Source organism: Phytophthora sojae (assembly GCF_000149755.1).
Source record: "Phytophthora sojae unplaced genomic scaffold PHYSOscaffold_11, whole genome shotgun sequence".
In the NCBI taxonomy this organism is placed as follows: Eukaryota; Oomycota; class Peronosporomycetes; order Peronosporales; family Peronosporaceae; genus Phytophthora; species Phytophthora sojae.
In genome coordinates, this window is record NW_009258125.1 from 1,330,618 (window position 1) to 1,355,619 (window position 25,002).

General features: G+C 51.1%; 8 protein-coding genes across 8 annotated transcripts; 3 read left to right on the top strand and 5 right to left on the bottom strand.

The window, feature by feature from the left end:
* Window positions 1-1,948: 1,948 nt before the first annotated feature.
* Window positions 1,949-4,254, bottom strand: PHYSODRAFT_340061 (hypothetical protein; the record flags this gene model as incomplete). Its single annotated transcript, XM_009538125.1, has 6 exons — window positions 1,949-2,263; window positions 2,345-2,641; window positions 2,726-3,038; window positions 3,117-3,448; window positions 3,520-4,095; window positions 4,138-4,254. The coding sequence occupies 6 exons, from the start codon at window positions 4,252-4,254 to the stop codon at window positions 1,949-1,951; spliced, it is 1,950 nt and encodes a 649-aa protein (XP_009536420.1).
* Window positions 4,255-4,453: 199 nt separating this feature from the next.
* Window positions 4,454-6,760, bottom strand: PHYSODRAFT_340062 (hypothetical protein; the record flags this gene model as incomplete). The annotated part of the gene is made up of 4 exons (XM_009538126.1): window positions 4,454-5,103; window positions 5,323-6,299; window positions 6,334-6,701; window positions 6,749-6,760. 4 exons carry the CDS (start codon window positions 6,758-6,760, stop codon window positions 4,454-4,456), a joined length of 2,007 nt encoding a protein of 668 aa, XP_009536421.1.
* A 511-nt stretch (window positions 6,761-7,271) lies between these two features.
* PHYSODRAFT_340063 (hypothetical protein) lies at window positions 7,272-9,788 on the top strand (the record flags this gene model as incomplete). The annotated part of the gene is made up of 1 exon (XM_009538127.1): window positions 7,272-9,788. One exon carries the CDS (start codon window positions 7,272-7,274, stop codon window positions 9,786-9,788), a length of 2,517 nt encoding a protein of 838 aa, XP_009536422.1.
* Window positions 9,789-10,797: 1,009 nt separating this feature from the next.
* PHYSODRAFT_527190 (hypothetical protein) lies at window positions 10,798-11,106 on the bottom strand (the record flags this gene model as incomplete). The annotated part of the gene is made up of 1 exon (XM_009538128.1): window positions 10,798-11,106. One exon carries the CDS (start codon window positions 11,104-11,106, stop codon window positions 10,798-10,800), a length of 309 nt encoding a protein of 102 aa, XP_009536423.1.
* Window positions 11,107-11,614: 508 nt separating this feature from the next.
* On the top strand, window positions 11,615-14,688 carry PHYSODRAFT_527338 (hypothetical protein; the record flags this gene model as incomplete). Its single annotated transcript, XM_009538129.1, has 2 exons — window positions 11,615-12,185; window positions 14,117-14,688. 2 exons carry the CDS (start codon window positions 11,615-11,617, stop codon window positions 14,686-14,688), a joined length of 1,143 nt encoding a protein of 380 aa, XP_009536424.1.
* Window positions 14,689-15,067: 379 nt separating this feature from the next.
* Window positions 15,068-18,637, bottom strand: PHYSODRAFT_340064 (hypothetical protein; the record flags this gene model as incomplete). Its single annotated transcript, XM_009538130.1, has 6 exons — window positions 15,068-15,181; window positions 15,234-16,128; window positions 16,565-17,208; window positions 18,176-18,294; window positions 18,355-18,549; window positions 18,607-18,637. The coding sequence occupies 6 exons, from the start codon at window positions 18,635-18,637 to the stop codon at window positions 15,068-15,070; spliced, it is 1,998 nt and encodes a 665-aa protein (XP_009536425.1).
* Window positions 18,638-20,075: 1,438 nt separating this feature from the next.
* Window positions 20,076-21,472, top strand: PHYSODRAFT_527497 (putative xylanase; the record flags this gene model as incomplete). The annotated part of the gene is made up of 4 exons (XM_009538131.1): window positions 20,076-20,303; window positions 20,381-20,491; window positions 20,570-21,303; window positions 21,397-21,472. 4 exons carry the CDS (start codon window positions 20,076-20,078, stop codon window positions 21,470-21,472), a joined length of 1,149 nt encoding a protein of 382 aa, XP_009536426.1.
* Window positions 21,473-22,454: 982 nt separating this feature from the next.
* PHYSODRAFT_306258 (hypothetical protein) lies at window positions 22,455-23,451 on the bottom strand (the record flags this gene model as incomplete). The annotated part of the gene is made up of 2 exons (XM_009538132.1): window positions 22,455-23,296; window positions 23,355-23,451. The coding sequence occupies 2 exons, from the start codon at window positions 23,449-23,451 to the stop codon at window positions 22,455-22,457; spliced, it is 939 nt and encodes a 312-aa protein (XP_009536427.1).
* Between the last annotated feature and the right edge of the window lie 1,551 nt (window positions 23,452-25,002).

The following is a 25,002-nucleotide window of genomic DNA, read 5'->3' on the forward strand; positions in this document are numbered from 1 at the left end:
TACCTACCGTAATGACAAGGCATGTACAATTCATGGTGTTCGTGCAACACCTGTTTCCGTAGAAAAAAAATTTGATCAAGTCCATGCTGTGAGCTCCAGTAAGCCGATCAATCCCATACAAAGGCGAAAAGATGAAGCTGATCGGAACGTCATTCAGCACATCCTAAGTTTACGCAGGAACTGCAAGAACTCATGCAGCGTTCCTCCCGCAGGAACATCTGAGCGCGCAATGATGCCGAGCAGGCGCACCAGCGTCCGTATACAGATCCGATGGCTACAGTCCCTCGTCCATTCCTCAATTTGCCGCGTGCATCTCAGCACTACGAGATTCTTCACCGACGCGCCGGAAGCCACGAAGTGAAGCTCTTCGAGCTATGAGACCATACTTCACTCTGCTGCTCCTAAAAAATACATGCTCACTATAAGAAAACTTTTATAATAATAGATGTTTGCACGACAACATAGAGGTAAAATGGGGCATAAATTCAAAACATTAGGTTTCTCCCTCTCACAAGAGTAAGATATAAGAAGTAGCCAGGCCAATAGCGCGAGTTCTCTCTACCTGTATTGTGCCTTTCACTTATTCTGCCATGATAATTCTGGCATAACTCTAATCCCTTATCGACCTTAATTATGCCCCGAGTTAGCTAATTTCCATGTTAATTCCGGGTCGCCCATTCGTGGCCGAATTAGGAGCGGCGATGGTGAGGCCGAGTTAAGGCGGAATAAGCTAATCCAGTCTGCGTTAGGCGGAAACAGAGCGATTGGCGGTTTCCTACCCGCCAATCCATGCCATTCTGCTCGTATCTCTGTCGATTGGCTCGCAAAAGCTGATCGCGGAAGTTAGGGGAAGCGCTCACAATCTTAGGCAGAATTAGCACTAAATAGGCGTTGATCGCCCTTTTATGACTCTAATTCCGCCTGAATTAACAGCTCACCCGCCAAAATACGTGAAAGGCACAATAGTCCCTCTCTCAATTTTGTTGCCCGAGCAGTTGCCTGCTCCGGACATTCTGGCGATGCAAAGATCGACAGATCATGATAGGTGATGTGCTGTATGGTACAGAACTCTGCCTGAATACCGAACGCCTGATATATATAAGGGCTCTAGGTTTATAAAGTGATCTCAGCGTTACCAGAGAAAAGGCTGTACTGAATTAGTTAATCTTAGACGGGATTTAACGCTTGCTTAGTTAATCAAACCCGAGTAAAGCAGACCTTGCTGTGGTGTTCCAAAGTGAAGCGCAGTGCTGAGTTGTTTCAGCGCTGACCTTCGACCAAGCGTGTTCGCACCACACCAGTGCGGTTAGTAGCTCAACTTTGTACTACTCGTAGAGGGCTTAGCGGGTAGTGCGCAAATGTGAAAGTGGAATCGTAAATACAGAGAAGATCGCACAGACAATCAAAAGGGCGCCAATTTTCAAACTGCACAGCTTAGTACTTTTAGCCAAACAAAGGTATCCTGGATTTTTACATCAGTACCTTTGCCCATCTCCGTTCGTCCTGTTGTAGTATTATTTATATGAGGTTATATATTGTATACCCGTTCGGTATTGAGGCAGATTTCTGTACAGGTGTTTGGTCACGCACCTGACCAGAGGTACATGTACACTACCTACCGTAATTAGTCTCACATGATGGGAGGGTTAGGGTATCGATGTTGCAGCCTATTTGACAAAATGCATGATTTATTAGCGAATTCAGACGAATCAGCTGATTTGATTTCGGGGTCTGTTGTTTTCATAGGCCAAAACTTCGATCGTGGACTACTTGTCAAAGTGCGAATTTTGTACCTTTTCTACAAAAAACGGGGTTAGACTAATTACGGTAAGCAGTGTACATGTAGCTCACTTCCACCAAGTTGCTACGAACAACGGCAATTTCGTATGGATATCACTTCGTGTTGCTTAATTCTGACGCCTCGGTGATGAACTGTTACCCACTACTACTACTCCTTCTGCAAGTATACTTCGCGGAGAGCGGGAGGTGCTGTGAACGCGAACACCTTGGAGATAACATTATTATCCAGTTCACAGATGACAGAGTGGGGTCTCGACGCCGTGTGTCTCTTGGCTTTGCTCGCTAGTGCTGACGGGCACTTCGCCAACAAAACACTCAGAAACGCGAGCTTGATTGGCGTCGGTAGCTTCAGCGGGCGATTGATCGGAGCGAGATGGCATTCCTTGCACGAGTAGATGTACGGACATCCAGCGATGGTACGCGCACATCGAGATACTCGAGATGACAGTTCAAGAATAACATCCTCAGCAATCCCCTTAAAAGTGTCAGCGATTCGTCTTGCGCCATTTGGGTCATCCCGTCTATTGAAAAGATGGACGCGTACTCGACGCACACACTTCACGAGCGGGTTGGCTACGTCGCTCAGATACCGGGCGACCTCCAGACAGTTTTCCCAATCGCAGTTCAGCACTGGTATCGCTTCATGCTTGGCACGATACTCGCTGAAGTTGAAGCGAACGTCTACGGAGACGCCACAAAGGGACAGCTCTTCCAGAACGGGACAACTTTGAAGAATCTCGTTCACGTCCACCGTCATTCTTGGTCCAGCTAGCGTCAACGACTTCAACGAGGCCCCGACCATCCTCAGAAACCGAGGTAGGCCACTCGTGATAGACGCTGGCTCATCCGGATCGGATATTATCCTTCGGTGCACTGAAACAAACCGAATTTCCAGCGACGTTAAGCCACACGAGGTCGATGGTACCGTGCTGGACGGGGTAAACTCTAAGTTCTTACGCTCGACATGGCACCGACCGAACCCAGGGATAAGCACGTTCACCCACTCGCTTTTTCCGTCGTCACTAAAGACTCGAACGGACGGGATCGGAGACTCCAGAACAATATCATCGACGTCCAATATAGGCTGCCCATTCGTCTCGAACTTCCAGTGAAATGGCGAGCCTGCCTTCAGGGTTGCGTCTCTGTCTTCAATTACAGCAGGTAGATCTCCGAAGCAGACTTCGTTCTCCGGGTGATCCGACTCCAGGATATTCGTGAATCCTCTCATGTCTTCAGCGCTCATGCATCCAATCCCGACAAGTGTAAGCGACTCCAGTGATAAGTGCGCACGCGCTCATTTCGAGAACAAGCCGTACGCGAGCCACTCCCACCGGTGGCCGCTGATTCTGGGGTGGTGCGGATGTGCCCACAAGTTAAAGTGGAGCTTACGTACTGTCTGGCAAACAACCATAGCAGACAGCATCGACTCGAAGTCGTACGCCATCATAGAGTCTGAGAAGTTCAGGTACAGCGTGTCGATCTGGAGGGGGCTACTCGGATTATTCACCAGCTGGAGACCCAAAGTGCTCGCTCGACGAGAACTTTCGAAGACGCGTGAGTAAAACTTGCCAAGCATCTTTCTCCTATCGCGATACTCACGCCCATCATGCATCACCATCACCCTCGCGGACAATCTCGCAACCTCACGCTGTCACACACCAAGCTCTCAATCGTATCCGCCATCCTGGAAGTCACAAACGCGGGGGAAATATCCGCGACCATCGGCTCTAGGACGAAAGTGCATCGAATCTCCCCGCGCTCCACGACTGGGTCTTCACTCTCCTCATAATCTTGCCACTGCTCTCTCACCACCTTCTTAGCTGCTTGAATGCTCTTGAGTGGGTCCAAACACCCGTCCTTCAGCTTCTCTCTCTTGTAAATAGAGGTCGTAAAAACCACGTGCACCGGAATTTTCACATCCAGCCCACGATATTTACGGGTCAACTCGCCCCTTAAAGCTGCAATTTTCCCCAGCGCCTTCAAATACTCCGGACTTGGGTCGGTACGTTGCTGCAGTCCACAGAACCTGACAATATCCTGCTCCAAATATTCCGAATATCTCTTCCTGTCCTCAGCCATCCCCAGCAAAAATCGCACTTCCACGTCTTGTTCGAACATTTCTTTACCTGATTCCCCGAACTTCACTCCGCATTTTGTCTCGAGCAGGAACCTCCACCCACTTTTGTCAAAAGACGCGACTGCAGCTAAGAGTGCCAGAGCGTCGCGGATCCGCTGGAAATGGCCCTGGAACTCGGCGTCGTTGTAGTACGGAGGGCCCTGGGGGTTGTGCTCCCCCTTGTTTGGGGGCGCAGAGTCGTAGCGGCTGGGAAGTCACACGAAGAGATTGCGCGCCAGCTCGTTCCAGGACTCCTTGGGCTGCAGGAACACTGTGTACGACACTCGGCCCCGCAGGACGGAGCACCACGGAGACAAGAAGTCCCAGCGCTGCTCCATGCTCGCTTACTTGCAATTTGTTGGACAATTATTGTCTTAAATACATTGTACCTCTTTAATGGTTCAAACTTTGTGTACATGTATACGGGAATAGGAACATATTCGTCTACAGATCTGGCATGAACTCATGTGCATACGGGTATCGTCGCTATTTGACGGAAAAAGGAGACAACTCGAAAATTATATTCTCTACCCTCCTCTATCCATGCCACATTGCTTCGTCGTAGCCAGCCCAACTAAACTCGCTCTCCTCGCTGCCCCAGTCATCTTCGTCGGAATCGTACTCGTCGCTGTCGGAAAGGTCTTCATAATTGTCCGAGTCGTCAGCATATGAGCGGAAGAACACTTTCCGAAGAACGGGGGGAGCTGCGAAGGTGAAAATGTTCGTGATCAGGTGCTGATCGAGTTGGTTGACCGCAGATCGATACAGATCCCCATTGCGCGGTGTCTCCCCCGACAGAGTCGCGCTCAGGAACGCGAGTTTACTTTTTGTGTCGAGCTTTGATGACCGATCGATCGGCTCGAGATGGTGCTTCCTAAAGGCGTTAATGTATCCACGGTTCTCGAACCGCACCTCTATTTCGAAGCACTCAAGACTGCGGTTAACATCCAGCGTGCAGAGAAGCGCTTGTGCGTCTCTCTCGAAGTTATTCGGATTGTAGCCCGCGTCAAGGTGATACCATCCGCCCGAGCGGTCGCTCGGACGCACTTTCACTCGGCGAGCGCATCGAGCAAATGGGCTGCTGATGTCAGTTAAAGCCGCCGCTAGTGCCGAAATGTTGCTCCAGTCGCACTCAAGATCTGGAAGGGGCTGCTTCATGGAATGATACGCACTGAAGTTGAGATGCACTAGCACTTTGCTCCCACAAAGTGTCAGTTCGACAAGATTGGGGCAGCTTTGAGACAGAAAACTATTGTCGAGATCCACCCTTGGTCCATCGAGAGTTAGAGTCGTCAACGAAGAGCCGACTGACGACAAGAAAAGGGGAAGGCCTGTCGACACGGACGGCTGGACCTTATCAAACCTCAGAGTCAGTGAAGTCAATACGGCACGACCGGGCCGATCACCTTCACCTTGATCAAATTCCAGGTCTTTACGCTGGACCTGACAACGCCCATAGTCCGGAAGTAATACGTCCACCCAATCCGTCTCGCCATCATCGTTAAATGATCGAACAAAGTGCATAGGTGAGTCGAGGATTATTGGACGGGAATCCATGGCAGGTTGGCCATCGCTGTCGAACTGCCATCGAATGGGGGAGTCCTTCATCAATGTCGCATCTCGTTCATTTCGATGGCCCTGAGAGCAACCCACCATGTCTTCTTCGGGATGCTTGGACGCCAAGATGGCGTAAAATGTCTCGATGTCAGCCATTTCCATGCTGTCGATATCATGAAGTTCAATCGATTCCAGAGCCGAAAATGCCCGGGATCTAGACGAAAACAATCCATACGCCAAATACTTCCACAAATGCCCGCGGTATGTTATGTTGTAATCCTCATCTGAATGCTCCAGTGACACCTGCATCCTGAGTGTCTTTGTCGTTTGACTCACTGCAATAGCCGCGCACATCGCTAAGACATCGCCATCTCTTACGGCAAAGTTGCAATCCATATTAAGTGTGCCGAGCTGCAGCGGGCTGGGTTCCGCCTTGAACGTATCAAGCTCAGGATAATACTTCGTGCGTGCCTGCTCAGAACAGCGTCGCGTACTATCGAAAACACCGGTCAAAAGTCGGCCGACCGCTTTCTTCGCCTCTCGCGCATCTGCTGCCAGGTTCTCATCCATCTCAGTGCTCAGTGTAAGGATCTTCGAGAACCACACGTTGTGTCGCACCAGTTTCTCCGCGACTCCTGCCATCTCCGAAGTAAGCATGAAGTCGCTAAAGTCCGCGCTCATCGGCTCCATCACGAAAGTGCATCGAAGCGATCCACGCGGCACCTCCTTCTCCAGCAAGGACCGGTGATAATTATCCCACTGGTTACAGATAATTATCTCTGCTCGGTGGATCCCCTCTAGAGCCTTCACAGCTTGTCCAACATATCTCGCGCGGAAAGTATAGTAGCACACAACGAAACGGAATGTTAATGTCCAGTCCAGCATTCCCTCGCTGCAAGTCTGCGTCCAGGCTTGCAATCCTCCCCAACATGTCAATATACTCGTCACTACCATGTTCGCGCTGATGAGTCCCACAGAACCGGACCAAGTCGAAGTCCGTTACTGCATCGTCCTGCTCCCTGCCTTCGAGATTCAACGTCAAGTCGAAGCGAGCTCGGATCTCCTCTTCAAACAGCCGCTCGCCTTCGCTTCCGACGTCAATGTTCCAGTATTTTACCAGTGTGAACCTCCACGCAGCAGGATCCACGTGCTTCATGGCCACGAGCAACGCGAGACCTTCACGTATTTGCTGCACTTTTGCCTGGAAGAGACGGTCGTCGCCGTTGAACTCGTCGCGAGGCGGGATCGTCACCACAAAATAGCGATGGCTCCTACCGCGTCCTCCATGATCCCCCCGCGCGCTATAATACGATACATGCGGCTTCAAGGCGGTGCACCAAGGCCCGAGGAACCCCCAACGCTGCTCCATTGCCCAGGATGCCGTCCGGGTGTACATATTTTTAGCTGCTAAAAAAACATAGTTTTTACTACGAGAGCTTAATGTCTAAAATGTCGGTTGAGCTGGATATTTGGGCTAACGTGGTCACCATGATCAGATGCCATTGAGCTGACGGGATGGCTTACGCGCCATCCCATCAACTCATGCGTGTGTGTCTGTTGTGTACCCACAATGAGCTCCACCGACATTGCAGCTGACGCGATGCCCCGTTCTAACAGAAAAAATCGTCCCATCGTGCCGACAAGCACTGCAATGTATGCGTGTAAGCAGGCCATCTGTAGGCAGTAGGACGCACGCTGCCTTCCAAGAACTCTACCCTCCCCTCCATGGAGCACGCGCGCTCAGTTGGGAATTTGCGCCGTCGTCCGCGTCCCTGATCGAGTCTGACGCGGCGTCACGATGGACTCGCGCGCCGGATCCCTCTACCCGGACCACCACTCGCCTCGTTTCCGCTTCCCCGAAGTCCGCACTCTCAATGCCAAGCACCTGGTGATGACGACCGAGCTCGACGTCAAAGCCTCGCGTCGGTGGAGCTGGTCCAAAGCTTGGGGGTGGCTGGCTGAGCTCAGCTCGCTGCCATGGTTCGGCTGGCTCTTCGTCTACGCGTTCGTGCAGTTCTGCTTCTCCGTGACTCGGAGCCTCGCGCTGCGCTCGCTCGTCGACATGTATGGGACTGCGGAGGACTACACTGTAGGCGTAAAATCCGCCGCACTGAGTCTTGGATTTCTCGAGGATTTTATCTGCACCACGTACTTCGTCTGCGCGTTGTGGATTTTCGACACCTTGCTACGTGCAGCTACCGAGAAATTTACGATAATTGGTGGGTTTTCGGTGGAAGTCGTCGCTGTAGCAGCCAAGTTTGCAGTTTCCTGGCTGCTGTTCTTCACTATGGTGGCGCCTTTCATCGCGGACATGATGCTCGTGGTGTATCGCGATATGAGATTCTCGTTCGCTCTGCTGGCTACGTTGGTCAGGGAGAGAGATCACCTGAAGGCTGCGCCGATTTCAGGAGAGGAAATCCACAGTGGCTACAGCGTTGCAGTTGGGCTGGTAACCGTCTCAGCGTTATTCGCCAGTGTGCGTACGTGGGCTCCTTGGGGCGATCTTGCTCGCTGGAACCCGACACAGATTGTGCCGAGTTCTGCAAGCTTGCAACAGAGGACGAAAGTATCTACGAACAAGACTTCTGGCGGTGCCAAGTACGTGGAAGTGGCTCTAGAGGAAGGCGACAAGGACGATGAAAAGCATCAGGAGAATGCCGACAAGGCTGTGTACTATCAGGCTATGCGAGTTGCTGTTGTTCTGCTCGGACTTGTAGTCGTGCCCGTCATCACAGTTGGAATATGCTGTGTTTGCTCACCTCTAGTGGCGTACTCAGCTCTGAACGCGACGCTGAACGAGTTTTTCCTCCACGCCTTCCAGCCAGCGCCGATTGCTATCGAGCTTTCAAGCACGAATGGGAACCTTCCGTGGGTGGAGAAGTTCGTCGACGAGTCCGAGTTGCACCATCGCTTTGGAGACAACACGCTTTATCGACGGACCACAGGATTTACTGGAGACCTCGCCTTCAACGTAACTATCGACAGCGACAACCCACCGAACGTGCTGGTCATCGGAGTGGAGTCCTTCCGGTTTCGAGATTCCCGGTACCTCGTCGGAGATGAAGACCCTTCCAACCTGTTCAAGGGCACGAATTTGACGATTACCCCCAACTTCGACCGGTGGGCAAAGCGCGGCGTTGCTCTTCGGAACATTTGGTCCAGTATCCCAACGAGTCGTTCACTGGAGAGTGTGCTCTTTGGGCAAGTTCCGTACAACAGCAACGTGCAGAGTGGAATTACTGGGGGGAGGAAACACACCGCGCTTTCAGGCTTGCCGCAGCTCTTCAAAGAGAAAGGGTACGAAACCTACTTCACCACGGGATCTTCCATTACGCTGGACGACTGGAACGTGTTCCTTCCTGCACATGGCTTCGACGTTGTTTGGGACGACAGGAAAATGTCGAGACTGGCGGAGCGAGATCTGAATATCACTCGGGTACAGTTGCATGGCGATGAGCACCGAGGCTTTGGCTGGGGTGTGCATGACGACTTAAGCTTCCAGCTCGTCGGTGACTTGATCGTGGACAAAGTAAAGAAACAAAAGGAGCTAGCAGCTAGCGACGGGACCAGGAAGCCGCTGTTCCTGACGCATTACACCATTTCCAGCCATGAACCATACGACTCATCGCCGAGATGGTACGCCGAGTCCGCCAAGCCAGACTTCTCGAAGATGTACCGAGGAGAGCAGCACGCCGACAAGATTAAAGATTACCTGAACCTAAGGCACTTTACCGACATGGAGCTGGGAAAATTCATGGATCGCATGGAAAAGGAGGGAATCCTCAGCGACACCATTGTGGTTATCGTGGGGGATCATGGCCAAGCGCCTGAGATTAGCAACGCTAACGTCCACGAAGAATCGGTCACGCGTGTTCCAGCGGCTATCATCGCTGAAGGGCGACTGGGGGATGCTGTGGGGCTTGTGATTGACGATGCCGCCGAGCAGTACGATATGCTCAACACACTCGCGGACATCACAGGGTTACCCCATAGAGGATTCGTACAGAACGGCGTCGGTCGCTCCCTGAAGCGGAGAAGTTCGGTCGGCGAGCGCGCAGTGTTCAGCAACGACCCACTACGCAAGATGGCGGTTGTTCGTGGGCACCAGCGACTTCGCTACGATGCAGTGACGAACATGATGATGCTGCACAACACGGAGACGGACTATCACATGACGACAGATTTATTACCGGGACTCTCGACGGAGGAGCAGGCCGAGTGGGAGAAGCTTCGAGACGATGGACGTCGCATTGCTGCGTATTATATGAAGCGTTGGGATGAGAACTGTCTGCTGTCTGTCAAGTGCAGCACCTGATACTACTGTAGTAACATGTTAGTAAATGTAATGTACTTCGAAGTAAGTAATAAAAGCGAACTGTCCAATGTCTTTCGAAGTCGCTTCGTACTTTCACGCCAATGTCCAGGGTCCCAGGCTCCAATTAATGCGCTCCGGAAGCCAAACAATGCTGCAAGTGTAAATATCTCGGACGCTTCGTAGAGGCAAGTTCACGTTTTTCCGCGATACTTCCTACACTCAGCAAATTCAGCTACATTGATGCACTTTTACATGGTATGACTTATCTCGGCAAACAATGGTTTGGTGGCGAAGATGGTTGAAGCAACATATCTAAACCCAAGTTCTCTTTTGAAGTCTCTCTGTTTCTTCAAAGCCAATAATATTTTTTGTATGCAAGCTGTTTTTTTGAGTGATCACACCAGAGTTTCGAGTATCATGTCACGTTCGTTACACTGTACGGGTGTAGTTTTCTCTGTTGCAGCCACCTCATCTTCTCCTTGCAGTCTTTGTAGTATTCCGCACTTTCAATCCGTAGTGCGAGCTGTAGTGCACTCTAGTGTACTGTAGTGGCAACATACTCGCAAGATTGACTATCAGAAAATGTTGCGCAGATTTTATCTTCCTTCGCACACGCAGTGATGGCTTCTGAATCGATGGAGGAACGTTGGGGCTTCCTCTCGCCATGGTGCGAGGCGCTAGAAGGGCGGATTACTTACGAAGATGTGACCGAGGAGACTGGCGGCGTATGAAAGTGCTATTGTAGCGCGCAAAAGAAAACATACCTACAGTATGCTGCGATCAGTTCAGTAGAGCGGAATAATACTGGTCTTTGTATCGAACTACCATATGGAAACGCGTGGTAAGAGTTTTATAGCCAACCAAAGCACGTATTTCATTATTTCTGCAATATTACTGGTTCTACTAAACTGGTCAATTCTACTAAACTGGCCAAAACCCTTAAATTAAAATTTGTATGGACAAGTCATTTGCACCTTGGTTTGGTGCAAATTACTTGTCCATACAAATTTCAAGTAATTAGGCAAGTAAAGGTGAGAAATGGTGTAGTCCCTCTCTCAATTTTGTTGCCCGAGCAGTTGCCTGCTATTGTACCGGCGAGATGAAATGCACCACCAAACTTTGACGGAGCGTATCTCAGCATCAAATAATCAGAATGATGTGAGCTTTGTTTTGTTGGAAAGCTCTGCGCTTCCTCTTTTAAGTAAACTATGTTTAGACTTGTAGTCGCAGCGAATGAATGAGATATACGTAAATGAAAATTGACTGTCCGCCGGTTTCTCAAAAATATCGAGGCTATGTCTGAGCCATATGGTGCCATTTGATTGCTCTTACACAAACTTTAGTACTAAATTATTGCGCACTTTCTGTATCGCATTTTATGCACATTATTGCTTGACGACGCCACCACAACCGGCGAGATCAGCAGCGCCTGGAACACTTCCTACGCGGTTGGCGCTCATGAAACTACGTTTGTTTGATGAACCAGAAGCCGAGTTTCACCCTGACGTTTAGCTTTCTCGATTTATCATCTTCGTTTAGGAAATATGGTAAAAAATGTCGTGTGCAGATCAGACAAGCACGTCTTTCCCGCAGGAGAAATCGCCCGATGATGCCGATAACATTAAGAAGTAGGATACTAACACGTGCGCACCTACATTCTGCATGTTATGCTGTTTTCATTGATGGTCTTCTTGCCATTATACGTTAAGTACTTTTGGAATTATGGACAAATGAAAATTTTGGTGGTGCATTTCATCTCGCCAGTACAATAAGCGTATCGTGACAGATTGACGGGTGTGAAGGACGTAACACTGCCGGCCGGTTCTATGAGATGCACGTTCGTGCTGGAGCCAATGATCGTGATTTTTTTTGGCGAGTTTATCGAGCCCCGTGATGCTGAGGTGATGGAAACTTTGGAGCTTGGAGACAATTGGTGTTTAAAGATTCAAGTTTTGTCGCTTTGTGGTCTTGGTGCCCTGAGCGAAGATGGACAGGACTCGAAAATGGTTATGGGTGGGCTGATGAGACTTTTGTTCGGCGGTAATGACCGCGTAGTTTCATCCTGCGAGCTGCAACCCCCAAGAAGCGTCGAATTGCGGATGAATCAGGAGCTGTCGACGCTCCACTTTGAGGCATTATGCTCGTCGTTACAGTGTGCCCAATCGATCCAAACCCTTATAATGGGCTTGACCACGGATACCGGCGAGCAGCGAGTCAGTGTCCACTGGTGGAAGTGGCTTGCCTACGGTTTATTCTCGAGCGGTGCGCGCTCTCGCTCCTCGTTCGACGATATCCGGTTGACTTCCATCCGTAGGATGAGTGCAGAGGACATGGAGGGATTTTGCGCGGTGCTAGCGGCAGAGCATCCAGAGGAGTATTTGTGTGGAACTCCCCGAGGTCAAGTCAAAGAAAGATATGCAACATTGGCAAGAAACGCTGCTGTGCGCTGGTCTTTTGACGGTCATGGCTACCCTGGGGTCGCATCACCCACTTTAACAGTGCCGTGGTCTGTGCACAGTGTGAGAGCGTTCAGTGATAATGGAAGCAGCGAGTGGGTTCACGCGATCGTTCCTGGGTTTGGTCCGTGCCAAGTGAGACGTGATGACCTCGTTTTCGATTAGGCCAGCGGCGGAGATATTAGCACGCCTGGCCTCTTTTCGCTTGATATTGATTTTGACGACTTCGAGAACGTTGTATCAGAAGGATTGCCTTTGTTTATCGAGGCAGTTGGTCCTCAACTTCAGTCTTTGACTATCGCAATGCAACGGTTGAGCTAGTCGTGGACGATATCATTCAACACTGCCCGAATCTACAAACGTTATCGCTCTGTGGAGAATCGTTCGATATGCAAGTCGATTTGCAAATCGACTTGAGTGGTTATCGCGCGAACAACCTTCCCGTTCCTCTGTTGAAGTACAGCATTTACAGTATGCAAAGTGTAGACGCGTTCATCGGGGCGTTATCCGACATTAGCAATCCTCTGGCGAAGTGCGTGCGGCGATTTCGCGTCCGCCTGTCGGGATTTATTGGCGCAGATCGAGTCGCCTTGAGGTCCAGCATGGTTGCGCTTGAAGAACTGCTGGAACGTAATTTGCTGCTGGAATTTTTTCTGGGCCACAGTGAGAGGAACCACTAACGATAGCGAAAGTAAAAGCTTTGCGTGTCGGCACCTGTTTTTCCATTCCACATGAGTAACCTGGCACACTGATATTGGTATTTTGATCATAAGAAATCTTGCGAGTAATCCGTTGCAAGTCATTATTGCTTCGCTCGCGTCCTGTTGTATCGGAATAGGAGGTTCCTGCTCGCTACGTTGGTCAGGGAGAGAGATCAAAGCTGCACGACATCAGGAGAGTGGCTACAGTCCGCAGTGGAGCGCGTGGATTACAGTGCGTGGAGGTTTCTTCTTGAGACTAAGTGTGGCGTGGGGGAATGAAGGGGAGCAGGAGCACGAGGAGAAGTTAAGTTCTTACTGATTATGGATGTGGAAGGTCGACAGATTCCAGATGGCATAGATTACTTTAAGTATGATTTGGTACGTTTCTGTGGCATCCACCAGAGGACAGCGTGTACTGCCGAATACTTGGGCCAGACAAGCCTGGGGCGGACATCCAGATTACGGTTCGAGTGTATCTCGACATGGTAAGATCTGTGAAGCGATGGCAAGTCCTGGAAGACGTGAGCAAGGCTCACGAAGTGATCACAAGGGAGTGGGAATCGTATCGTACGAGCTTAAAGGACACGGCAGTGCCGTCTGAAGCTCTACGATGCACGTTTATGTTGGAGCCGATGGTTGCGAATTTCCTCGACTTTTCCCTCGACGCTGGCGACGCCGAGGCCATCGAAAAATTGGTGAAACTCGGAGACGATTGGTTTTCAAGGATCCTAGCGCTGTCGCTTGAAGGCTTAGACGATCTCAGAGACGATGACTGCGCGACCAAGATGGCTTTTTGCCGGCTAATGGGCCTTTTGTTTGGCCTTGGATCTAGTAGCGGGCGCATAGCTCCACCCAGCAGCCTGCAAGTCCCCAACAGTGTCGAACTCTGGGTTTATTCGGGGCTTCCGCTGCCCCATTTTGAAGCATTATGTTCGTCATTGCTGTGTGCCAGCTCGGCACCGACACTTGTGATTGAGTTGCTCTCGGAACCGGATAATCCATATGTCAGTGTCCCGTGGTGGCAATGGCTGGCCTAGGGCCCGCTCCGATTCCTCGCTCGATGATATTAGGCTTTCCATGGTTCGTCGGATGAGTGAAGAGGACATGGAGGAATTTCGCGCGGTGTTGACCGCAGAACATGCAGAGGAATATCTTTGTGGAACTCCGCGAGGTCAAGTGCAAGAAAGAACGGCAATATTAACCATAAACGCTGCTGTACGGTGGCATTTTAATGCTCACGGTCAGCTTGTGATCGAAACTTTGAGCATGCCATGGTCCTCAGCCTGCGTAACACTATTCAGTGATGGTGGAAGCAGTGAGTGGGTCAACGCGATAGTTCCCGGATTCGGCCGATGTCAAGTTCGACGCGACGATCTCGTCTTCGATGAGGACGGCGGTGGAGACGCATGCACGCCAGGCCTGATTTCACTTACTATCGAGTTTGACAAATTCGAAGACTCAGTGTCGGATGGTCTACCGCAATTTATCGAGGCAGTCGGAGCTTTCCTTAAGGCCTTGACAATCGCAGATGCAACAATCGAGCTCGACGTGAACGAGATCATTCAATGCTGCCCGGAATTGCAAACGCTATCGCTCTGTGGAGGGACAGTCGACATGCAAATCGACTTGAGTGGGTATCGCGCGAACAATCTGCCAGTCCCGATATTCAACTGCTACTGGCCAAGTCTGAATACTTTCACCAGGGAATTATACGACATGGACAAAATTGCGTGCGTCGGCTGAGGGTTCGCGTGACTGGAAGGTGGGAAGGCTGGGTCACAAGAGGAGAAGGCCGTGAAGAGAGTATAGAGCGAGCATGATTTTGCTTCGAAGGCTATGGACGGTATTAGAAAATACCATCTCAAGCCAGTGGGTCGGCCCATGAAGGTTCCCCTTGAGCTGAAGGCTGCCTTTCCCAGTGTATTGGCTGAAGAATCACCAACGCGAGGAAACAAGAAAACTTGCCCCGAGTCCTTGCTGACAGAGACAGCTTTGGCTAAAGTGGATCGACTCGTTCTGATGAACATATTTGCCTTCGCAGCGCCGCCGGTTCTCAGGGAGGTCTATTTTCGTTCTATGAGTGGTTTTTGCGGGAGTTTCTGAGATGAATAGAGACAGAAACTTAATGCGAGTCGTCTTTTGTGTAAAATTTCCATGAGATGATGGCATCGAGATACCCGAGCGTTTGGTTGGTCTCCAGCATCTGCAGCAACGCCTTCAAGTCCTCGTAGTTGTTCTCAAAGTCATATCCAATGATTAACTGAGCGGAAGAAGACTTGCCTGAGCACCGGGGGTGCCGCAAACTCCAGTATGTTCACCAGAACGAGTTGATCGAGCTTAGCCAGCGCGGTCGCAGCCGAAACTGACTCGTGACTAGCTTTCTTGTGTGATGTTGTTGCGGGCTTCTCAGCCAGCAGCGCACTGAGAAACGCCGCCTTCACTTCGTAGGGAACCTTCAGAGACCGATTTATCGGCTTCAGGTGAAACTTCCGGATGCTGTCCATGTAGAGCTCGGATCCTCGTTTGACCACCACGTCGACGAATTCCAGTCGCACATTCTTTCTCAGCAGTTCTTGAAGCGCAATCATTTTGGACCGCATGGCCTCTCCGCCTTCGTCTTCGTCAATAATCCTTTTCAAGCGGACGCGAAGTCTTTGGGTGCAATTTGCCAGGGCGTTATCCATGTCGGATAACTCCCTGATGAGTGTTCTCGGGTTATACCAACCTTGGCAGTTCAACGAAGGAACCGGGAGGTTGTTCGCACGATAACCACTCAAGTCGATTTGCATATCGTTCAATTCTTCACGCAGAACTAGCGTTTGAAGATTCGGGCAACTCCGAACAGTCTCGTTCACATCTAGCTCTATCGTTGCATATGCGATGGTCAAGGACTGGAGAAGAGGGCCCACAGCCTCGATCAATCTCGGCAGACCGTCCGATACTGCGATCTCGTCTTCATTAAACTCGATTGTGAGCGAGATGAGCCCAGGCGTGCATGCTCCTCCACCGCTCTCCTCATCGGTGAAGACGAGATCCTCGCGTCGCACTTGGCATCGACCAAAATCGGGAACAATCGCGTTGACCCACTCGCTGGTTCCATCATCACTGAACGTCTTCACAGAGGGTACCGACCACGGCACTCGCAGAATGGGGGGTTCAGTCACAGGCCGGCCGCGACCGTCACTATGCCAGCGCACAGCACCATTGCTGGCTAATGTCGCCGTTCTTTCTTGCACTTGACCTCAGGGAGTTCCACAGAGATATTCTTCTGGATGTTCTGCCGCTAGCACTGCACAAAAGCCCTCCATGTCCTCTGCACTCATTCTTTGAAGAGAAGTCAGCGTGATGTTTTCGAATGAGGAGCGAGACCGCGCACTGTTCGAGAACAAACCGTAGGCCAGCCACTTCCACCAATGGCCACTCCGCGAACAAGCTCAGCATGAGCGTCTGGATCGATTGGGCACTACACAGTGATGAGCATAGTGACTCGAAAAGGAGCAGCAGCCCCCGGTCAATCCACAAGTCGACGCCTCGAGATATTTGCAAGTCGCAGCAAGAAACTGCGCGGTCACTACCGCTGAACAGAAGCCTCATCAGCCGACCAATAACCCTTTTCGACTTGACATCATCATCTCGGAGTTCGGCAAAGCCGCCAAGCTCCAGACGTTGAATCTGTGAAAACCAATTGCCTTCAATCTCCAACGCCTCCATCTCCTCGGCATCATCGGACACGAATGCGATGTCGATGCAATTCGCAACCACCGGTTCCAGCACAAAAGTACATCTCAGTGAACCTGGCAGCACTGCGTCTTCATCTAATCTCTCCCGGTACGCGTTCCACTCGCCCTTTACCACTTCTTGCGCCTTGTACGCGTTTTGCATCAGCTTCAAGAAGTCCTCGTGTTTTGCCATTTCGAGATACACCCGGACGGGAATCTGGATGTCCAGCCCAGGCTTGTCCGGCTTCAAAGTAGGATAGTGCTTGGCAATCTGCTTGAGAGCGTCCAAATACTCAGGAGTGCACGCTGTCCTCTGGTGGACGCCACAGAAGCGTACCAAATCATAATCGACGCCATTTGGAATCTGTCGCCCTTCCAGATCTAGAAGCAGCAAGAACTTGATCGGGGTCTTCTCCTCGAACCTCTGCTCGCCTTCCTTCATCATGATCCGGCCCAGTCCGCACCACTTCTCGGCTATAAACTTCCACGCGTCGTGGCCCACGCGCTCCACTGCCGCCAGTAGCGCCAGCGCCTCTCGGGTCTTCTGGAGCGCAATCTGAAACGATTCTAGATTATCAAACGACTAGGCTTGAGGCAGCGCCAATTGCAGGCTGAATTTGAAAGGCTCCCAGACACCAGCCCTGTCTTCCCCATCTCCGAATTTGATTCGCCCTCGCAAGGCCTCGCACCACGGCAACAGGAAGCCCCAACGCTGGGCCAGGGACTCGTCAGACGCTTGTTCAGTAGCCGCCATTGCTTCGACTGCAGTGGAGGATAGTGCGGCTCAGAATCAGGACAGTTTCGGAATCTGACTCTAATAGAAACGTAACCCCAACTGAAGTACCGGTAAACCGGTATTTTAAGTAGCTAACTCAAAGTAATACATATTAGTTTTTATTGCCGTTTGCAGATATTTTGGCCAACACATGCTTATTATCTCGTTAATAATCTCGATTTTAATCCAGCCAGCTCTTAATTAAGACCTAGGTCTGATTTATATGTCTCGCCAGTACGGTCTAAGATCCGAGCTTGGGGCTCTGTTTTCTCGACCAAGGCGCTTTCCTACGACTTGGAAACGCAGAAATGCCATTCTAGACGGGCCAAACCGAGTTTCTGGGCCTAAAAGCGGCCCCCAGCAAAGCATAAAGCTAAATCAGCCCTCGCCTATCTCGTGTCCACTCATATTAAGAGACAGGCGTGGTCTATTTTAGAGGGCAAAGTATTTGCAAGCGGCAATACCTGAGTAAGTACATGTAATATCTAGGATCCTGGCCTCCTTATCAATGCACTCCATACAGTACTTGCCGAAGAACAGGCGAAGCTGCAAATGCAAATATCATGGACGCCGTGTGGGGGTCAAGTCGATGACATGCACGTTTGAGGCGAGGCTTCCCACCTTTCGAGAGTCTTCTGCCAGCGTCGGGTACACGAAGGAATGCCAGCTTACATTCCAGTGAGAGCGACGTATCTGTGCGGCCAATTGGTTGGTGATGGAACTTGCGGAAGGCTACCAGATATGAGGCATCTACTGGAATAATGTCTATGCCGAGGAACTCCAGCCCTCGATTCACTTCCAGCATCGCCAACAGCTCGTCCAATGTCGGACTGAAGTCAACGTGACTGCCGTGGGCTATAAGATAGACACGTGTGACTTCATGGAGGTGAAGGCGTAAGCGGCGAATGCACTTACTGGTCGGCGAGTTCGAGTCGCTCAGCTCGCGTATCAGCGCTTCCATGTCGGTCCAATGGTAGTTCAACTCGGGGATCGGTTGTTTTGTAGTGCGATACTCGCTGACGTTGAGATGAACGTCCATGTAGTAGTGACAAAGCGACAGCTCTTCGACGTTTGGACAGCTTCGAAGAATCGAGTTCTCGTGGAAGTCATCTACCGTTGCGATATCCAGTCAAAAATATTAATGACGGTCCAATGGCTTCTAGGAACCGAGGGAGGCCAGTCGAATCGGGTTCTTCATCTCGGTTAAACTTGAGCGTGAGGGAGTTAAATGCACAGCGTTGGGGACGTTTTTCATTATCCTCGAACAGCAGATCGACACGCCTAACGCGACAGTGCCCGTATCCTGGGACTAACACGTCAACCCATTCGCTCACGCCATCATCACTAAACGTTCGCACGGGAGAAACTGACGACGTCAGAAATCCTTTCTCCATAGGCTGGCTTTGGTCGTCAAGTTTCCAGCAAATTGGCGTTCCCGGCGCTATTTGGCGTCTCGTTCGTTTATTCAGCCAGAAGGGCAGTCGAACAGTTCTTCCTCGGAGTGCTCAGATGCAATAATGGCGCAAAACCTGTCAATGTCGGCTGCACTCATGCGATCAATACTCTTCAGCTCCAGCGATTTCAGCAACGAGTTTTCGCGTGCTCGGTCCGAAAACACCGCGTAAGCCAGCCACCCCCACAGCAACTTGAAATTCGAGCGCATATCCAATTCTAACGAGAGATTTAGAACCGTTTGATTCACTACAATTGCTGAGCACAGAGCCTCAAATTGCGTTGAGGTATCACATTACTGTATAGTTTCAGCGTTCCGATCTGCAAAGATGTTGCCTCCTGTAGTCGAGAGGATCGATAGCTCGTGCTTGTCAGCTCGTGGCGTGTCGTACAAAATAATCGCGTCAACATCTGACCAAGCATTTTCTTGGCCTCATCCTCATCAGCAACAAGTCGACTTTCCAACTCCAAACAAAGTGCCTGTATAAGTGAGAACTAAACGTTACCGAGCATCAAGTCGTCGAGTGTGTTCTTGAATTCTTCTCCAATGCTGAGCTCTGAGAAATCTGCAACCATCGGCTCGGGTTTATTTGCGAGTGCGTCGGTTTGATACTTGAGACTCGCAAGTTGAAAGGGATAGACTGGCGAGATGTGAAGTGTTTCAATTTTCCCGTTGGCGCCTGAAGAACTGCAGCAGCGAACTCTCAGACACTGCGGGCTTGTTGAAGGTACAGCCTCCGTAGCAAAGCTTGAAGTGATACACTGTACTGTACAGTTGATTTACATATCGATGGGCTTACCCCGCAACTCGACGAGAACACTAACGGGATGGTGATGTATCCATGCGGAAACCACCACCACCACTGCTACAGGACTCGGAGCATTTGAAGTTTGTGCAGCGTTGCATTAGGATAACATGCTTCGTGCTCAACAATTCGTAGCGCTCACTGCAATATGTATTTTGGCTGGCGTTAATCATCCACTCCTGAGTCGGGGGGGGGGCTATCTTTCGTGCCAGCAGTTCTCGACGAATATTGCGAACAGTAAAAGTGTGGCCATTCGTGCAGCATTGCCATGTGGCGTCTATCCGATCCCATGATCATTGCAGGAATCCAAGGCGAAAGCCCGGTCGCACTCTTCATTTCGCTTCTTCCCACACACAACTTTCATCGTTCAAAGCAGCAATGAAGCGCGCGATTGCTCTCGCTGTGGGCATCTTTATCAACGCAGTGGCGGGTGACGCCATCACCAAGTCGACGTACGCGGGCTCCAGCGGGCTCCACGACATGGCTACGGCTGCGGGCAAGTACATGGGCACTGCGGTGGACCAGGACATGAAGGACACCGCCGCACTCAAAGTGCTCAAAAACATCAACGATTTCGGCATGCTCACCCCCGGTAACTCCATGAAGGTACGCAACATAATCAATCGATACACATATTTTCATGATTTTCTTACGCTGTTGTGTATTATATTTATCTACTGTAGTGGGATGCTACCGAGTACACGCAAGGCTCTTTCAAGTTTGATTCCGCTGATGCGCTTGTCGCTCTCGCTAAGGAAATGGGCGCTCAAGTGCGTTGCCACACCTTGGTTTGGGTACGTCTTGAAAGTACACGTAGTAAAATATCTGTAAGAATGAGTTAATTGACCTTGTTTTATTTTCTCGTCTCGCAGCATTCGCAGACTCCCCAGTGGCTCCAGAGTCTGAACAAACAGCAGATGCTGAGTGCGCTGGAGAACCACATCACCAAGGTCATGACGCACTTCGGGGACTCGTGCTACGCCTGGGACGTCGCCAACGAAGTTATGGGCGACAACGCGCAGATGCGCGATTCCTTCTGGTACAAGACGACGGGCATGGACTTCCTCACGACCGCCTTCAAGACTGCCAACAAGGTCAAGAAGTCCCTTGGTCTCAAGACGAAACTGTACTACAACGACTACAACACCAACACGATCAACGACAAGTCGACGGCAGTGCTCAACATGGTCAAGAAGCTGCTGGACGACGGCATCACCGTTGACGGTGTCGGCTTCCAGTCGCATTTCAAGTACTCCGACACGTCCTCCGCCGCGGATCAAGTGGCGAACTTGGAGCGCTTCACTGCTCTCGGACTGGACGTGGCACTCACTGAGGTCGACGTCACTGCCAGTTCGTCCTCGCCGTCCGCACAGGAGCAGACCCAGCAGGCGAATGTGTACAAGAACACCGTTGCGGCTTGCAAGCAGGTGGAGAAGTGCGTCGGTGTCACGATCTGGGGCTACGACGACAACTACTCGTGGCTCAGCACGAAGGCGCCGCTGCCGTGGTACCAGCCCGGCGGACCCAACACGGCTCTGGTGCGTAAGTCTCTGTACGACGGCATTGTGGCTGGCTGGGGAGGAGCGAGTGCTAGCAGCACGAAGAAGTCGAGCAACACCCCGCAGACCTACAAAACTGGAACTGGAGCGAGCAACACGACGCAGACTCCGCCTCCTGCAAGCGGAGCCAACACGCACAGCTGGGGATTCGGAAAGACGGGTGTCAACACCCCCGGAACGGTGAAGCCTGCGAACGGCATGAACCTGCAAAACTAGAGGGCAAGCACTCTAAAATTTCTTAGTGAATGGGGTTCTGAATATCTAGACGTAGTTTTCCGTAAATGATCCACAATTTGGTGTTCAATGGCCTCATTCAGTTGAGAGCTACGCAGCCTGGTCGAGCACTTTGAACACTTTTGTACACCTCGTAGTGGCATGTTGACCTTCAAAACTCGAATCCCTGCCACTACAGCACTCAAGACGCTTTGTCGACTACGACTTGATTTGCACCAGCGCGTTGACCGTTGTCAACGCTCTGGTGTCGCCTTGCTTCCTATCGCCAGAGGGGCCAGCCTTGGTTGACAGAAACAAAGACGCTCCTCAACGCAGGGTCCGCTGCGTACAAGAAAATGGTAGTCAATACTTGGCGATTCAGCTCACTTGCCGCTGCCCCGCGCAGCGATATGCCACACTTGGTTGCTCGTCGCTTTGTAGCTTCGGGCCGCTGGTGGTCGAGGACGCTTAAAAATGCCGCTTTGTGTTTAGCCGACAACTCGCTCGCCCGGCAGATTGGCTTCTGGTGGTGCTGTCGAAACCTGGTGGCGAATCTGGCGTACTCTGGAGACGGGAGAATCACTTGGATGAACTCGAGAAACTGGTTCGCTCCGAGCATTCGCAGAAGTGCCATCGCTTCGGCTTCAGCCGAAAGCCGGACACGCAGCCGGCGAACACAGTGGGTGCGCGACTTCGCTTAAACTTCGTGATAGCGCTCTGACATCGTTCCAAGCCCAACTAAAGGTAGACGTGCGCTGGTGACTTGCACGCAGACTGGCAACCTCCAACTGCACGTCAATACGGCTACCGCAAAAGGACAACTCCTTGAGGTTGGGACACCACTGCAAAATATGCTCGACGCCCACCTCCACGCGGGTGCCTTCAATCGTAAGTGATCCCAATGAAGCTCCGACCAAAGAGATGAATTGAGGCAGACCGTCCGATACTGTCTTGGTGTGCTCGTAGAATTCAACAGTCAAGGATCTCAGGCCCGCAATATCGTTGCCGAGTCGCCGGAGCGGAAGCGTTGATCAGGCTTTAGAACTTTGGCAAAGGCGTTCATGTCTGCCACACTCATGCTGTGAAGACCGCTAATTGTCAGCGTTTCCAACTTCGACAGCGTGCGCGCTTGCTTCGAGAACAGTCCGTACGCTAGCCACATCCACCAGTGCGCTGGTCGCACTTGACTGTTCGACTCCATGTTCAAGCGTAAATGGAGATCCCTGGTAGTCTGGTTCGCCACTAGCGCCGAACACAGCGCCTCAAAATCTTTTTTTTTCATTGTCGAATCGCAGTACACAGAGAGAGACGTAATTTGGTGGCGTGCACGACGTGGCTCGTTATCCGCAGTGCCGAACAGAGCTCTAAAGAGTTGCGCCAGCGTTAAGCGCCCCAACTGGGCGTCGAGCTCCGTTGCATCATCCAGATCTAAGTCCAACGCCTGGATCTGCGAGAAACGGGTGCCTCGTTTCATCAAATGCTCCAACGCCCTCACGAGTCGCGGGGTGATCTGGAACTCTGTAAATTCCGCAACCAAGGGTCTCAAAACGAAGCTGCAGCGCATGGCGCCCGCCTCCACCCCTCTCCGCTGATGATACAGCCTCTGGATAATGGCTTCGCACTCGGGGAATTCCTCAAAGTGCTCAAGCAGTTCGTTGGCATCCAGAGGATAAATTTTGTCTTCATCCAGGGTGAAGAAAACCTGGACTGGTATTTCAACGTCCAGTCCAGGCTTTCCTGGGCTCAGGTTCGTGTTGCGAGCGGCGATTTGGCATAAAGCCAGCTCGTATTCCCGCCTCAAAACCTCCTTGCTCCACCTCGCACAGCCTGGCGAGGTCAAAGTTGCCTAGCTCATCGGGTTCCAAGTCCAGGAGCACTAAGTAACCCGCCGGAATATCCTGTTCGAAGCGCAATTCTCCAATCTTCCCGAACTGAACCCCGGCGTAGTTCTCCAGGAAGTAGCGCGACGCACACGGCTCCATTCGCTCCGCAGCTGCAATGAGCAATGAGCTTGAGCGCGTCACAAACTTGAACGAACTTGAGCCGAAACGCGCTTTCCACGGCTCCTCCTTGCTCACCAGCGAGCCGAAGTCAACTAGGGCTTCGCGGGGGCTGAGATAGCGAAAATAAAACAGAACAGATATTATGAACATCCACAACTACCAGATAAGCAGCGTCTTAGTGCAATAACCCACTTGCGATAATATCAATTTACTTTCTTACCTCCGCGCTGTTAATAATCAAATGCAAGCAAGCTATTAGCTGCAACAGCGCCCTGCCAAGCACTTACCTTCGTGCTGTAACTTCGTCCTGGTGTTGCGTCTTCGGGTCGGGCGTGAGAATGGGAAATGGTTCGAATGAAACCTGATGATGCGATTGATGCTGGCTTCCTCACCGATAGAGACCGACTAGATAATTATTTAGATGACCTGTTAAGTTTACTTTCATAAAATTTCAATATATGATGGATACTTAAACAGGTGCGATACACGCACGGCTTCATGCGACACCGATTTAATCCTGTGCCGGCTGCGTAGCAGCATACCTTTACGGTACACATGCTATCTCAGTATAATGTGCCCCTTTAATGGCCGGCACCAAGAGGCCCAGTTGTGGGCCAATTTCTAAATTAAATTGTTTTTTTTGAAAAAAAAACGACATTGAAATCCCGTATAAGGCGATATGGGTACAATATGCCTTTGTAAAGAAACCCTGATATCGATCCGTAGTCAGTTAGTTAGAACAACGATGCTTCATATACGGGTCGATGTCTCGTTTGTATAGTTTTCATACATTTTTCAATGACGCCGTCATGAGGTGGATTTGTCTCGTAGCTTAATACCTGCTGCATCATACCGTGCACAATCATTTTGGCCAGATTGGAGTTATAAACATTGAGGTGGGGGAATGATCGTCGCACACTCGCTCAGTACTGAAACGGCAGCCTACCGCACAAATAGCTCTGTGGCTGCAACACATTCAGTACCTCGCCCACGATGTCCGAGCACGATCACGTCCCCGTTATGGAGCAGTTCAAGCAGTCAGGATCGACCAGGCGACTCAACACGCAGCCAAGTCTCCCCATGTTAGCTGCGGGCGGGAAGAAGGAGTCGCAGGACACGATGCTATGGGAAGCAGCGATCGAGCCGTCAGGGGATTATGCCCAAGCAGATCAAGCTCAGGCATCTCCGTCGACTCGCACGACATCAGCGAAAGGAGGTTTCAGGTACTTCCTGTGCTGCTGCCGGCGGTGAGGCAGATGCTAAAGCTTTTCATTCAACACTGTAATATACCGGAGTGCGCCATTAAATGGTGTTGAGTGTTTTAACGTCGTCGCACCCCTCCTCAAAGCACTGACGAACATATACTTTTCAAGCGGCCGATGGTGCCGCGAACTCGAAGAACTTGGACAGCACAAACTGGTCCAGATCGCACCGCACACATCCTTCTTCAGTGACTGATTTCGGGGCAGGGCGACGCTTAGGAGAGCAAGTGTATCCATCATCGGCAGCCTGAGGCAAGAGCACATCGAG